The 15689-nt window shown below is 32.6% G+C and overlaps 2 protein-coding genes across 2 annotated transcripts in view; one reads left to right on the top strand and one right to left on the bottom strand.

The window, feature by feature from the left end:
• Positions 1 to 15689, bottom strand: part of LOC124367852 (keratin, type I cytoskeletal 9-like) — a 41826-nt gene that overhangs the window by 24064 nt on the left and 2073 nt on the right. The window lies entirely within an intron of this gene.
• Positions 374 to 12933, top strand: LOC124367851 (proline dehydrogenase 1, mitochondrial-like). The gene is made up of 2 exons (XM_046825014.1): positions 374 to 561; positions 9908 to 12933. Exon 2 carries the CDS (start codon positions 9910 to 9912, stop codon positions 11779 to 11781), a length of 1872 nt encoding a protein of 623 aa, XP_046680970.1. The 5' UTR covers positions 374 to 561; positions 9908 to 9909; the 3' UTR covers positions 11782 to 12933.

The raw sequence follows: 15689 nt of genomic DNA on the forward strand, positions 1-15689 counted from the left end.
ATAATTACTTATAAAAATGTATAATTCATGGTATTTTACATTAACAAATTATTGACACTTAATAAAAATTTTGTAATCTCTATGTGTGTTATATTAATATCATTTAGAAAAATGTAATTGTAATTTGAATATAAAATTGTATACATTTGTAAAGTATTGCAACACCTTTGACTTTTGTGCTTGTACAAAATATTATTTTCATATTTATATAGTGGATTTCAATAAACCAAACACCATGGATTTAAAACAATTTGCTCATAATAAAATTTGTTTTAACTCCAAACTAAAATAATATTTAGCATTTTGAGGTTGGCATGCCTGCAGGAAAGAAACCCTCTCCTTCCTTGCCATCTGATTGAGCTGTTCAGTTTTGCTGAAGGCCTGTTCCCAGATGCTAGCCCAAAATCAAATAGGGCTGATTTGATTTGTATTTTGCACCTGGTGTTATTATTTATTTATTTTATAATGAATGGTTTAAAATAAAACCAAACAAAGTTTAAGTGTATTTTTAAGTGAAAATATATACTTTTAAATCTCACTGAGAATCTTCATAAAACAGAGGTAAAGGTTATGAATTTATTTATGTTTAAATATGGTGAATTTCAAGCTTCTTCAATACATTTAGTATAATTAAATTAAGCTTGACTAACCCTTGTAATTTATCTACTACGTCAAATTTCACTGATAATTATTTGAGTAATTTTCTTGTACTGTGTTAATTTACCTGACAGAGTTATCTACCTTACTGATCAATAGCAGTATATTGATTAAAACTGGCAGTTGAAAACACATATATTCCTTAGGTCAGGTTATAAATTCAAATTGCTGTTTACAATTTTTACTTTTTCAATTTAATGCATTGTTTCTTTAAAGTAGATTCTGAGAACCACGATAAGGATCAAATAAAACTTACTAATTTGTATAATTTATAAATATTTTGAATCTTTAACCAACAATATTTTAGTAGACATACAGACAGCAACAGAATAGCTGAGTGGTACATTACTTGTGGTGAATAAGTTACTTTGGGTAGTAATAATATTGTTTTCTATCCAAATTATAGGTTATAAATTATTTAGGCTTGCACTGCAAAATGAAATTGGTAGGCTATTACATGAATGCAATAAGGAAGAGCAAATTATTAACAAGGTTGTGAGGATTATTTGCCCAAGACATTTCTGTCTGTCTATCTGTTTGATGTCTTTCTTGAAGTGCGTACAAGATAACTGACAGTGGTTGCAAACTAAATTTGTACAAAATTACAAATTTTACTGAAAGTAGCTAATTATAAAGTTTATAATGTTGTAACTGAATAGTATGACATACTAACAAATTTTATGTATTGTGAATTTTTTTTAATATTAAAAATTGTATTAAAGTAATTTTTTGAATAAAAAATAAATAAAACAAAGTTTGCTGAAAAAATTACTAAATGGCTATTAGCAGAGCGATATATCATATTTCTGTAGAGCGATAAGATTAGTCAGAGATACCAGTTACAAATATATCCTATCAGCTGGTAAGCTATGGTTGACAAATCCAGTATCCGTTGTTACTGATAACCACATCGATTACTTCCAGTCTTAGTGGATTCCAGTAAAAGACTAACATACCATAACTTACCTATACTTAGCAGATATTTCTCGTGGATATAGGTGAGTATATTTATTGAGTAGGAAAGTATAAATTGATTCTATGAATTATTACTAAATGCTATTTAAATCTGTGTATTGCAATTACTGTCATGTCAGTATTACCAAATGCTTTTCAGATCTATGCCGACTGCAAAATTTCCCAACGCTCAAACCCTTTTGAAGAAAAAATATATTTAAAAAAATTATAGGGTGTAATGTATGGTACAATAATTTTTAAGCATAATAATCTTTCACGCCTCAACAATTTCAAAGTTAATCTCTGCACGTTAAGAAAGGATGTACAAAGCTAGACTAGTTTTTCCCTGCAATGGTGACTTTTATTCTTTAGTATTATATCCCATTTAAGACATTTCTAATAGTAGATACCGAATAAACTGCTTAATTTTGTACACATTTTAAAAGACTCATAATATGAGTTTAGGGTAGCTATTTAAAACATGACTCTATGTAATAACGTAGTAAAAATTAATTTGAAAGAAATCTCACTATTCTGTATTTAGTTTTTGACGTGGATTTTTTTGACCAAACTTAAAAAAATAATACAGCGCTGCTTTCCTATTTGTTCCCTCTAATTCAGATCTTAAAAAAGATGAGTAGAGTAAACTATGCTAAAACTTGTTAACTTTTTATTGACTGAGCGTCAGTGAAGCCTATCGCTCGAAACAAGAGGTTGGAATAGTTTAATTTATGTCTGTCTGTCTGCATAATATCTCAAAAACGAACTAACCTATACTTAAAATTTTGCATAAAGCTGTATTTCTATATAGGCAACACTGAGTTCAGTGATGGTTCATGTCACTCCATTGGATTTGGCTGAGTGTTAGCAAACATTTTTACATTGGTTTTATGGGTAACTATGATAGCAATGAGAAAATAGTAGAAAAATTAATTTTTAAACTCCATACAATCATATAAGATTTTATCATACTAGGGTTATTCCCCCTAGAAAGTAACAGACGTTTTTGAATGGTTGGACAGTGGGCGGGGCAAGATCTGTCAGCGAGAAAGATTATGGTAACTGTTTTTTGGGATGCTAAGGTTATGATTCTGGTTGATTTCCTTCAACGAGGATCAACAATCAACGCAGAGAGGTACTGTGAAACATTGCAGAAGCTACGGCGAGCAATACAAAACAAGCGTAGGGGAAAATTGAGCTCAAAAATTTTGTTTTTCCACAACAATGCATGTCACCATATAACCAATCATACACAAGTCTGGGATGATTTTGATTGGGAAGTGTTTGATCATCCGCCTTATAGCCAAGATCTGGCACTAAGCGACTACCACATCTTTCCACCGATGAAGACCTTGCTCGCAACGCAGCGCTTCGATAGTGACGCTGAACTTCACGCTGGCTTTAATCAGTGGTTAACATCTCAAACGACAGATTTCTACAAAGCTGGAATCAAAAAGCTTGTGTCACGTTATAATAAATGTCTCAATTTGAACGTGTTTTATGTTGAAAAACAGCCTAAGAGTGTAGCTTTTAAATGTATATAATAAAATGATCCTATTTCAGTTGGTTAGTATTGATTTAAAAATGTCTGTTACTTTCTGGATAGCCCTCGTACATCTAACATTTTTATTCATAGAGTAAAATAAAAATAACTTGGTGGAAAGTCAATTTTAAGTCAGTGACAAGATATGATTTCAGCACACTCTTGTGTTGTGGTACTCTTCCTACCTCACCAGAACTTTTATTATTTAAATACTGTTATAAAAAACTAAATCAATGAACAAAAATGTAAATGTATCATGTACCAAGCAAAATATCTTGTAAAAGATTTCTTGTGTAGACTTCAAATTTTACATGAAACTTAATTTCTGTATGTACAAGAATGAGTTCTATGCAGATACGAGGCGTTTTCAGAAATTAAGTACCGATTCATTCTACTGTTGCCGTAACACTGCAATCGGTGTTCCGCGCATGCGCACTAGTCGTCCTTGTTCACTGGCTATTGACTCACGCCATTTTAGTTGTTTTACGTTGTGTTTTCAGTTTTCTCTCAACATTTAAAATGTTTAAGACAATTAGTAATCAAGACAATTAGTGATCCTGCCAATTGTGAGATTTGTTCTGTAATAAGATTTTTGAACGCAAGGAATGTGAAACCGGCTGAAATTTATTGTCAACTTCAAGATGTTTACGGGGAAGACGAAATGAATGAAGGAATTGTGAGAAAGTGGGTTAGAATGTTCAATGGCGGTCGAACAAATGTGCATTATGAGAATCCAAGCGGTCGGCTTCTCTCGTCACCGATGATCTGGTAAGGGTAGTTGACGAAAAAATCTGAGAGAACAGACGTTTCACTATGACAACGCTATCTGACGATTTCTAACAAATTTCACACACTTGTACGAAATTGTTACAGACCGCTTAGGTTATTGCAAGCTGTGTTCTCGATGGGTTCCAAAAATGCTCAAAATCAAGAGACTCGGAAGTGCTTTGCTTTTCTCACACGGTACAGTGATGATGGTGAGGATTTTTCAAATAAAATTGTGACAGGTGATGAAACGGGTCCGTCATGTTACACCCGAATCCTAACAGCAGTCAATGGAGTGGCGACATACGCCATCCCCAAAGAAACAAAAATTCAAGACGACAATGCCTGCACAAAAATCATGTGCACTGTCTTTTAGGATCGGAAAGGTGTTTTGCTGAAACCTTGAGAAAACTAAGGCGGGCAATTCAAAACAAATGGAGAGGAATGCTCAGTAACGGAATTGTGTTGCTCCATGACAATGCTCGGCCCCATACCACTGGTGACACTCAATCATAGGTTCGACAATTTTGTTGGGAGCAGTTAGATCACCCACCCTACTGCCCAGACTTGGCACCGTCTGATTTTTTGTTGCCAAACGTTTAAGATCCAAAAAATTCTAAAAAATTTCATGAGCCAATTGATATGCCAACATCGTTATGTTCATAACTATTTCTTCCACTTTTTTCACGTTTTCATCGGTTGTTAATGTGCTGGAGCGTTCGTCGTCTTCACAGCCAACTTTGAAATGTTTCTACTTCTAAATCCTTATTTTACAAGTAGCAGACTCACCATAGGCCTTTTTTTTTACATTTTCCACACTTTGTTACACTTTATTTTATTTTTCATTCAAAATTTGATAAAAATTCTTTGATCTATTTCCTTTAACATACAAAAATCGCTGAGTTCATAAAACACATCTTAACCTTAGCAGTTGCCTCTGAAAAAGTAAGATCAAGGACAATGATGTTCAGTTCTTTTGCAATCAATTTCACGAATAATCTTCGATCAGATTGTACGAGTCCACGCACCCTTGTCAAGTTCACATCCGTGAGGTTGATGGTCGTCCACTGCGGTTCATCTTCAACATTCGTTCTTCCTTTACTAAACATTTTATGCCAATGAAAAACTTGAGCTCTTGATTTAACCTTTTCTCCAAAAGCCTTCTGAAGTTTACCGTAAGCTTTCGTCACGTTTTCATCCAATTTAACGCAAATAGAAATAACATATCATTGCGCAATATTAAGCGGTTCTATTTCCGTGGCGAGAGACACAAATACGTGTTAACTTATTACAGCACAACTCACAACTGAGCAGTTGCATCAATGTGGTGCTTGAGCTAGAAGTAGCTTATAGACCAAGGTCAAAGATATTGTGCCTACTCAAGCCTGCAGGGCTGCCTCATCTTGTAAAGAAAATCAGTCTCATTATTTTATTGACGCACCTCGTGTATATATAAAATTAAAATAGGCTAAAGTCATTCTACAGCTAAGTAGGTACACCATTTTGTTCCGATGTAGAGGCCTTTCGAATATTTAAAATTCAAAACTCAATTATTTATGGGCCTAGGATTAAATTTAAATAATTGTTTTTGAATGCATATATTTCATAAATTTTTAAGCAGTTTTTCTCCTATCTTGAACATTAAATGAGGTAAGTACATGTCCCATGATGAATAAGTTATTAATATTCTTGTCAAAAATCATTTTCAAAGAGCTGTCACAAAATCTACCAACTTAGCTGGAAAGGACTATTTTTACGTTAAAATTCTCAACTTTAAACTTGTTTAAGTTATAGTTCATTCAATTAGGCATGAATATTTATCATAGGTTAACTAACTGCTTAACATTTTTTAAATCACTCTTTTAACACAATTACTCTTGTTGGCGCAATTACTAAACTTAAAGTTTATGTAAATAAAGATGATTTGACTTTGACTTTAAAATTTGCTGTCATTTAAAAACATTTATGTCAAATTTCACGAAAATATATATTATCGTAAGGTACATAATACATTTAGTAAAGTACTAATATTTAATACAATTATTTTTTAGGATACGTTAAGAAATTACAAAGAAAATTCATCTCGACAAATCTTGTGCAGCCATATTTAAAAATCTTTACTTATAATTTGTGCTACTAGATAAGTTTTTATAATGAACAATTTAAATAAACTGCCATTTTAAAACAGTGAAAATTGTCTTTATTTTTAGCAGTAAGTTTATCATTGTATGTGTGAATTTTTCGATAACACTAATATAGATAAACAGATGGTAAATGAAGTGAGTTGGGACATGTAGTAAAAGGAACTTTTTAATTTATTTTCACCTATTTAATCACTCCCTAAAATGTTTAAATAAAACTTTGAATCAACCTATGATGCCTGGAAAATTCTTTAAGGCGATATTCTTCAGATTTATTACAAACCTTCCTTTACGATTTCTTATTGGCATAAATAAGTTATTAACTGGCCAAATGTGATTAAGAATAAAGGTTTTAGGAATTCCTAATGCAATTTTTGTGTCCGCTTAATGTTTAAACAAGGTTTTGTCTAGTTTTTAACAAAATTGTTAAGACCTTCAAGCATGTTTGTAGCATACATAGCTCTCGCAAAAGTGAAATTTACAATTTTTAATATTGTAAACATTGATTTTCTACAATGTGACTTAATGAACAGTGTTACCAATTTAAAACAAAAAAAGTATAGTTGTAATGTTATTGAATGGATGTTTCTTTAGCACAATTTACGTTTTTCTTTTCTCTTAGAACTGTTGTGGTTTATATTACGTTTGGGCATTTACTCCAATCACGCCGGTGTTTCTGAACCACATAAGGTTTACTTGCATTATTAAGGGCCCAATAAAACCTTCTTAAAATTCTGTCGTCTGTCGCTAACTCTTGATAGAAAGGTCCCAAAAACTTCAAACTTGGTGCATAAGTTCTTTATGGTCCATGAAAGAAATCGGTTGATTTTTGGGTCAAAAGGTGAAAATTAAAAGTAAAAATAAATTTCGAACATTTTTATAATGGTTTTATGGGTAACCAATAAACTTGAGTATAATAAAATATGAAACCTTCATGTGACACAGTGATACATGTGATGAAGTTGCTTGTTGGACTTTCATAAGTTCTGTCAGTTCCTTAGATATTCCACTGTATCAGTTTATTTTTTGTAGCTAGCTGAATCAAAGAATTAAAAGTATATGGTACTAATTATTGTTAGTGCTAATGTATTTCAAGTCGTCATCATTTTTGTTCTTATAACATAATTATTTCTATTTTAATCATGTGAAGTTATATTATTATTGCTTAGTAATTTTTACACAAAATCCACCTTGGTACTTGTTACTTTTTGTCTTCACTAAGCCTAATTATTAAAATGCAACAATGCATAAAATTAGAAAATATCAACGGGAAACGGTTCTGCATAAAAGCATACAGTACTCCAATGTCTAGCTGTCACGTTATAACAGATTATGAGGAATTCATAACTCTATCGTTTCTCATACAGCTTGAAGGTCGACCTAGTAGTAAGGATAGGCACTGCACACTCGTTTTGTGGGTTTCCCAAAGTTATATCCCAGACATTTCCTTATCCTCACTTCAATGTGTTTTCCTGTCCATATCAGCATTTGACTGATTGTAATGTACTTGTGACTGTTCTTCCCTTTAAACATTATAAGATAATGCAGTATCGTGTTAGAGGATCCATATAAATCTTGCTATGAAAAAAATAGTAGTATTTTTTTTTAAGTATCAATCTTTTTGAATATTTTCTACTATGTAAGTTGAAAATTTAATAATAATGATCAATACAATTTTTATTTATTTAAGGAAATATGTAAAAATAGAAGTTCTTATTATTTTAAGTCTTAACATTTTTAAAATATTATAAAATTGTCCTAGCGTAAATCTTAAATAAAACTTGTTTAAGAAACAAAGTTTTAATTTCTGTGCTATATTAATGTTAAGTTGCTTTTTACACATGATAATAATAATCACATTACAGCATTTTAAGATGAACACAGATCTTTAACAGACATAACTTATTTAAAATCTTTACAACACATTTAAACTTTTAAGTTTTGTTTCTAAACAAGTGAAGGACCAGCAAATTTCAAGCACAACTTTCATCTCAATTAGATGAGAAATTTATGAATGGGGGAAATCTGACCTTTGAAACGTTTAGGTTTTGCCTGTAGGTCTCAAAAACTCGACATGGTTAGTACGTTAAAAAAAAATGTTGATGTTGATGTTAGTTCATTTAAATTTATAACATTCTTGATATTATAATCTAAAATGTGGTAATCTGTATAAATTTATAATATATAATGTAATATAATATAATATAATATAATATATAATTTATAATATATAATTTATAATTTATATTTAATATATAATTTATAATATATAATTTATAATTTATATATAATTTATATATAATATATAATTTATTAGATGCTCATACCTAATAATTTTGATGCTCATTAGACAATATTTTAGCTAAATATCTCAAGTAGAAAGGTTACATAATTTACAATAATTTGGCAACTTTGTGTTTATTGTAATTTTTTATTAAAATGTTACACAATTTTTACTGGACGTGTTAACAGTTAGTTGTTAATGTAGCAATGTATGATCTTTCATTATAAAATCTCTTAGGCCCTCTGATTTAGAAAAACGTAACTAATTTACTACTTTTAAGACATTTAAGAATATTTTTAATTCAGTGTCTTTTGAGACATGAAGTTAATATAAAACAATGGTTAATAAAATCATTAAGACTATTAAAAAAAAAACAAAAAAACAATAAACCTTTTTAAATTGGCAGTAGGACCTCTACATGTTCTGAATTAACTTTTATATTTTAAAATAAAATACATACACTTTGTTGTCCATGGAAGATTCTAGGATCTGTGTCAGTGTATGTTGCTTCAATACTGTTATACAACATTATAAAACTGTAATTAAGAGAGCAAAAATTACTCAAACTAGTTCTAGAATGTATTGATCCAGTTTATTTGATCTTACATAATGATTAAATTTATATCCATGATTAATCCTGTCACACTTTTAAATTATCATTGTAAATATTGAAACCAAGAACAACTAAAGAGTAATTAATAAAATAATTGTTATGGTTAAAATTTGGTAAAAACTTAAATTGGAACTCACACATAGAATTTGTAATAAGATATCTTCCGGATTGTTTACATTAAAACGTATGTCAAAACATTGTAATTTAAATACACTAAAAACTATTTATTTTGGGTTAATTCATTAACATATTACTTATGGTGTCATAGTTTATGGCGGTACAAGTAAATCTTATCTAAATAAAATTCTAATGTTACAAAAGAAGGCTCTACGTATCATTTTAAAATTAAAATGGAATGATTCAGTTAAGATGCAATTTTCAGACCTGGGTATATTAATTGGAATATAGCTAGTATGTTTTTGAACTCTTCCTATTTATCAAAAGAAATTTTAATAATTTCATAAGGAATGGAGATTATCATGAATATAATACAAGACATAAAAATGACCCTGCTTTCAACTGACAATTTAATTATGTGTAAAAATAAGCCCTCTTATTCAGGTCTAAACTGCCCTATGAAATTAAATCAATAGAAGATTTTTATACTTTTAAAGGCAAATTAAAATTAATTATGCTGAGAAGGTCTCTATGCATTGGAAGATTTTTTTAGTAATTGAGGTTTAAATATAAATGTATATATAATTTTTGTAAAGTGTAATTACGTAAAAGTTAAACAGCTATTTTAGGTGTGACTCTTAAATAAAACAATAAAAGTAAAAATATTCTCATAAAGTGGATAATGAGCCTTAGCCTTGTCGTTAAAACAATTTTGAACAAATGTATTCCTAGAATATATATAAAGCTGTGGTGACACTATTCTGTCCCTGTTATTGTGCACTGTGAGTAAAGTATTTTGAATTGAATTAAATTAAAATTTCCTTTTTTTACAGAGATGAAGATGAGAGCTGCTATCTGGTCCATCAAGAATTCCTGCAATCTGCAATATGCAAGACAAAATACTCACTGCAGAAAACAACTGTTAAGTGATCCTTTACACTTACAAAGTCAAGCTTTTACTGTCATTAGAAACAAATCAACAGTGACATCCTCAGTTGGCCATGAAACCAAAGTGGACGCGTTAGACACTCGATTTTCTGATCCAGAGTCCGCCTTTAGGAGCAAAACTACTTGGGAAGTGCTGAGGGCTTTAATAGTGTACCAAATGTGTTCTGTAAACTTTATAGTGGACAACAATGCGAAACTGATAAAGCTGTGCCAGTCAGTCCTAGGCAAGAGGATTTTTGGGATGTTGATGAAGGCCACTTTTTATGGGCATTTCGTAGCCGGGGAGAACGAAGAGAAGATCGCTCCGACTCTGAAGAGGCTTTACTCTTTTGGTGTAAAGCCAATTTTAGATTACTCTGTAGAGGAAGATATTAGTCATGAAGAAGCAGAGAAGTTGGAAATGGATGCTTCACAGTCAGAAAGGGAGAAGACAGGGCAGCCTTCAGAAGCGGATGAGATGGGTGGGAAAATGCCCCAGTACCATGCTCACAAGAGCTTTGCAGACAGGAGGTACAAAGTTTCCAGTGCTAGGACTTACTTCTACTTAAACGAAGCAACTTGTGAAAAAAATTTGGAAATTTTCCAAAACAGCTTACTTGCAGTAGCAAATCACACCCAAGGGACAGGAATAACAGCCGTTAAATTGACTGCTCTAGGTAGGCCTCAACTGTTGCTGCAGTTATCAGAAGTGATTATGAGAGCTCGCAACTTTGTGAGTCAAGTGATGGGCGGTCGAGGCAATGTCCTTGGTCATCACTTCACAGCTGAGATGCTCGAGAAGAAGTTGAAAGATGCAGGTATCACAGACACGGCTAAGTTTCTGGAAAAGGTTGTCACTGACAAACACGGCGTCATCCATCTTTTTCCATGGAGTGGCATCGTCAATGAAAATTACGAGTTGAGCGATACTTTCCGAGTGCCGAGTCTTAAAGAAGGCAGAATGGTCAGGCTCATCTCCCAACTGTCTCCACAAGAGGAGGCAATGTTCCGCAACATGGTTCGTCGTATGAACACTCTTGTCGCAACAGCCAAAGACCTCAATGTGCGCCTCATGGTTGATGCTGAACAGACCTACTTCCAACCAGCGATTTCAAGGATTACATTGGAAATGATGAACAAATACAATACAGATAAGGCTATCGTGTTCAACACTTATCAGTGCTATCTGAAGGAGGCCTTTAACGAAGTTTCTACTGATTTGGAACAGGCAAAGAGGCAGAACTTTTACTTTGGTGCTAAACTTGTCAGAGGTGCTTACATAGATCAGGAACGAGAACGGGCAGCAGAGTTAAACTATCCGGATCCTATCAATCCCACTTATGAGGCGACTTCAGAATCTTATCACAAAACCTTAACGGAATGCCTGAGTAGAATCAAAGCTCTTAAAGACGCCGGAGAACCCAACAAAATTGCAATCATGGTCGCTTCTCACAATGAGGATACTGTTCGATTCGCGATCGATAAGATGAAGGAAATTGGTGTTCTACCACAAGACAAAGTAATCTGCTTTGGTCAACTGTATGGCATGTGTGACTTCATCACGTTCCCATTGGGACAAGCAGGTTACTCGGCCTACAAGTACATCCCATACGGGCCGGTAAATGAGGTATTGCCTTACCTCTCCCGTCGTGCCACAGAAAACAAAAGTGTGCTCAAAAAGCTTCAAAAGGAAAAGAAGCTGCTAAGGACAGAGTTACTGCGACGCATCGCAAAAGGAAAAATATTCTACAAACCGGTTGGCAACTATACACCAGCTTAGACAACTTCCAACGATGGATACTTACTGTTACTAGTCTAGCAAACTGTTTCCTGCTAAATGTACAGCGAAGATGCGATCTCATGGATGTGCCTATTCCGATATGTTTAGGTACAAAGCAATAGTGAAAATTGTAACTATGTAATTAGTATTTATTCTTCTTTTAGTACCCAAAATTGTTTTTAATTTTGACATAATTCTTATGTTGTAATGTGTGATATTTGTTTTACTTAGAATACTTATTTAGCCTGCAATAATGATCTTAATTTGTGTAATTAGTTCTCAAGAATTAATTATTAGAACTCCACTAGCCCTAGCCATTTATTGTAGGCGTAAAACATCTGTAGAAATGTTATTGAAGTTTTGTCTAGTAATGAAAACTAATTTTGTCTTTGTGTATGTAATGAATAATAAACTTATTATTCAAACTTTTACATTCCCAGAGGTGTTCCATTGGTTGAAGTCAAACTTTTCAGATGATATTTATTACATGTTTACGTCTGACTCGTTGCTATGATTTATACTAATCAACTATCATTTTTCTACAACTTTGAATTGCGATCTTTTGAATAAATTCACAACCTCATTTTTACTACAAAGTAATATTAAATCAAATATATAACTAACAAATAAATATCAGAGTGCATAAATATCTGGAGTTTAATATCTAAAAACATATTTTTAATAGTTCATAAATTGAACCTAGAATGCCATTCTGTTGAATTGCATTGTTTTTACAGTCTATGCTTGTATTTACATGTTGTTGTTTTTTTACACACCAAAAATATTTAAAAATTAAAAAACATGATGGATGATTTGAAGTTGTATTTCCGAATATTACGTAGTTTTGAGTCTCTTTTATTGTTAAAACCATAATATCTAAACAATCTGGGAAGAATAAGGCATTCACAAATGGAAGAAAATTACAAAATTATTTACAATCTTTGAGTATGGTACAGTGAACATTTTAAATTTAATTTTCAAGTGTACAAATAATAATCCGGTCAAGTGTATGAATCCTGTTCAAATTTATGTATTATTCTTTGCAAAACTGCATATAGATTTGTATTAGATACAAGTATTATTTGATTGCTCTGTAAAACCACCGATCTTCAGTGGATTTGAGCTTGAAAAAATTAAAACTGGTTAAAAATATTGTACGTTTCATTTATTCACCTTTTCTGTATGCTAGTTCTGGTATAACTTACTATGATTTCATTTACAGTCTAGTTAGACACAATTTATTCATAAAAGAGAGAGACCAAGTCTGTTATCTAATTGAATTAGGAGACAGTAGAATTTCAATAATCAGCATGACTGAAACTGTGAGGAGTGGTGAAATTGTTGGAAAGAACTGTTAGTAATTAGGTCATACAGTATATACTAATACTGAAAGTTTTCAGCCATTTCCCATCTTTAATCGGCTGAGCGATAGTGAAGTGTCTGTCTGTCTGCCTGATATCTTGAGAATGAACTGACATAACTTTGAAATTGTGCATGAAACTTAATTTCTATATAGGCAACACTTCCATGATGGTATATTTCACTCCATTAGATTTAGCTGAGCGTTAGAGAATATTTTTACATTGGAATACTCATGATGAGAACAAGAAAATATTAGAATAAATCAATTTTCTTATGTAACACAACGAAATATTTAAATACAATACTGAGCCAACTAAATCAAATTTTTTCTAAGAGCTGTCTCTTGCTCTCTCTTGCTAACCTTAAAGCGTTGATATAGATAAGCCAGATTTATCAACATATTCCATCCCATCAGCCTCATGGAAAAGTCAGAATCACCAGCAATCCGCAATCCTAAATCCTATCACAGTAGTAGCATAAACATTTTCTTCCTAATTGCACTGTGAGGAGTAGACTATCCTGAAAAGTTAGTGGCCACCAATTCATTGTCGAGGCGTTTGGTGTCCGTAGACTTTGTTGTGTTCAACACTTCACAGGAGTCACCATCGACAAATGATGTAGATGTCTCTGATACTATATTTGGGTTTGACACGTCAGGATTTTCACGATTCTGCATGATTCTGATAAAAGCATTAACAACACTGGTTATATGATGTTCCAATATCATAAGCCTCACGGCATGGATTGAAATATCCTGGCTTTGCCAGCAACAACCCAAACTTGCTTTAAGGCAATATTGGAGATGGATTGGAACTTGCCCCAGTAATATTCTTGCTTAGCCGGTAACACTTTTCCATCCTCAATCAATACTGGATCAAGAATACCCTGGTTTCAGCAGCAACGCTATCTCATTAACACTAAAGCATAACCAGCTCAACCATCACCCCTTTCGTGCCACTGACATCCAAAATTATATACAATGTGCATTCTTTTTGAAAATAATACACATTTTTAGTGTAGTAAATTTACATCTATGTCACATAGGCCTACTCGAAGATTAATAGACACAACTGTAACAGTTTTTAATCGATAATTACAAGATGAACTTGACCAAACTGCTCTTAGCAATGACTAAAAATATGAATCGATTTACTGGAAAATTATATCTGAGATTAATGATCGCTCGAGATGGGAATCTAATGCAATTTTTGAACATCAAAGAAAGCGCTAGTAAAGACTAGAAGACAAAACAGTGGCAGATCCAAGGTAGAGGCTGGGCTGTATATCAGAAAGTGAGCCTTCTGTTTATAATCATACTATTCTATATTCAATTTTATTTGTCTATTTGCTATTTCATGTGAAGCAGGTGAATCACAATAATTATCTTAAGGCCCTTGATCACATGGACAGTTGTGGTGGCCAATAGGCCTAGCCACTTGTAGCCACAACTAGTATTATACTATCCGGACAATACCCTATCACATGGGGACAATGGAGGAATAGTTTCTGGTGGCCTAAAATGTTTAAGCCTATATATCTGGCCACTATAGTTGTCCGTGTCTGCAGAGGACTTTATCAGGATACTATCAAAGGATCTGGTTTGGATGTCATCTTAAGAGGGAATGCTTGTTAGTTATTGGTAACGCATCTGCGGCTTCCTTTTAACATGGGGATAAAGTTAAAACTGTGTTATAAATAGGAACTCGTCTCAAATCCATTCATTTTTCACTTTAGAAACTTGAATTTTAATGTCTCAATGCTATTGAACTGTCAAACATACGATTAGTTGTTTATAATAATTTATATTCAATAATGACTTCAAAACAGCAAGGTTGGACTACTTTGCATTGTGCGAGTCTCATATAAGCTATGGATTACTCGCAAAAGGAGGTACATCAATTTCTAATATGAAAAGAGTGATTATTCTCCAAAAGCGAGCTACAACGATAGGAGACCTATGCAAATTTGTTGAGATGCTTTCATAGAATTAGATATCATGGCTGTAATTGGCATATATGTCCGAAAGAGATTCTGTACGCATAAAAGCCAGCGCATCCTCACAACACACGGCATGCATTCTGTTTTGCGACTTCCAACACAATCTCACTCTATTTGGCAAAAAACCAACTTACATTGGATACACACAGCACAATCACCTCCCAAAGGAATTAAGAAGACAGAAGGGGCAAAACCTGAAGAGGGAGTTAAGCAAATAATGGCTGACTAACCAACCTACCTACAGACCTTCTGAATCCTTCAACAGAGATTAACATTTTCCTTCTTATCTTTGACTGATCTAACTATCATTCCTGTAACTTAATTTCTTTGTGATGAGCTACTGTTAGTTTGAAGAAAATACCTGACACCATTGTACTTCTCTAAGAAATTATAAATAAAGAATAGAAAACATTTTACAAAAAAGCTAAAACCTGCAACGCTGTTCATTTATTGATAAGAAGAAATAGTCAATAAAAATAATGTTTCCAAAACTATTGGCAATGAATGAAATATTATCTCACTGTTAATTGATAGCATTTTAACTGATA

This window comes from Homalodisca vitripennis, chromosome 8, assembly GCF_021130785.1.
Source record: "Homalodisca vitripennis isolate AUS2020 chromosome 8, UT_GWSS_2.1, whole genome shotgun sequence".
Classification (NCBI taxonomy): Eukaryota; Metazoa; Arthropoda; class Insecta; order Hemiptera; family Cicadellidae; genus Homalodisca; species Homalodisca vitripennis.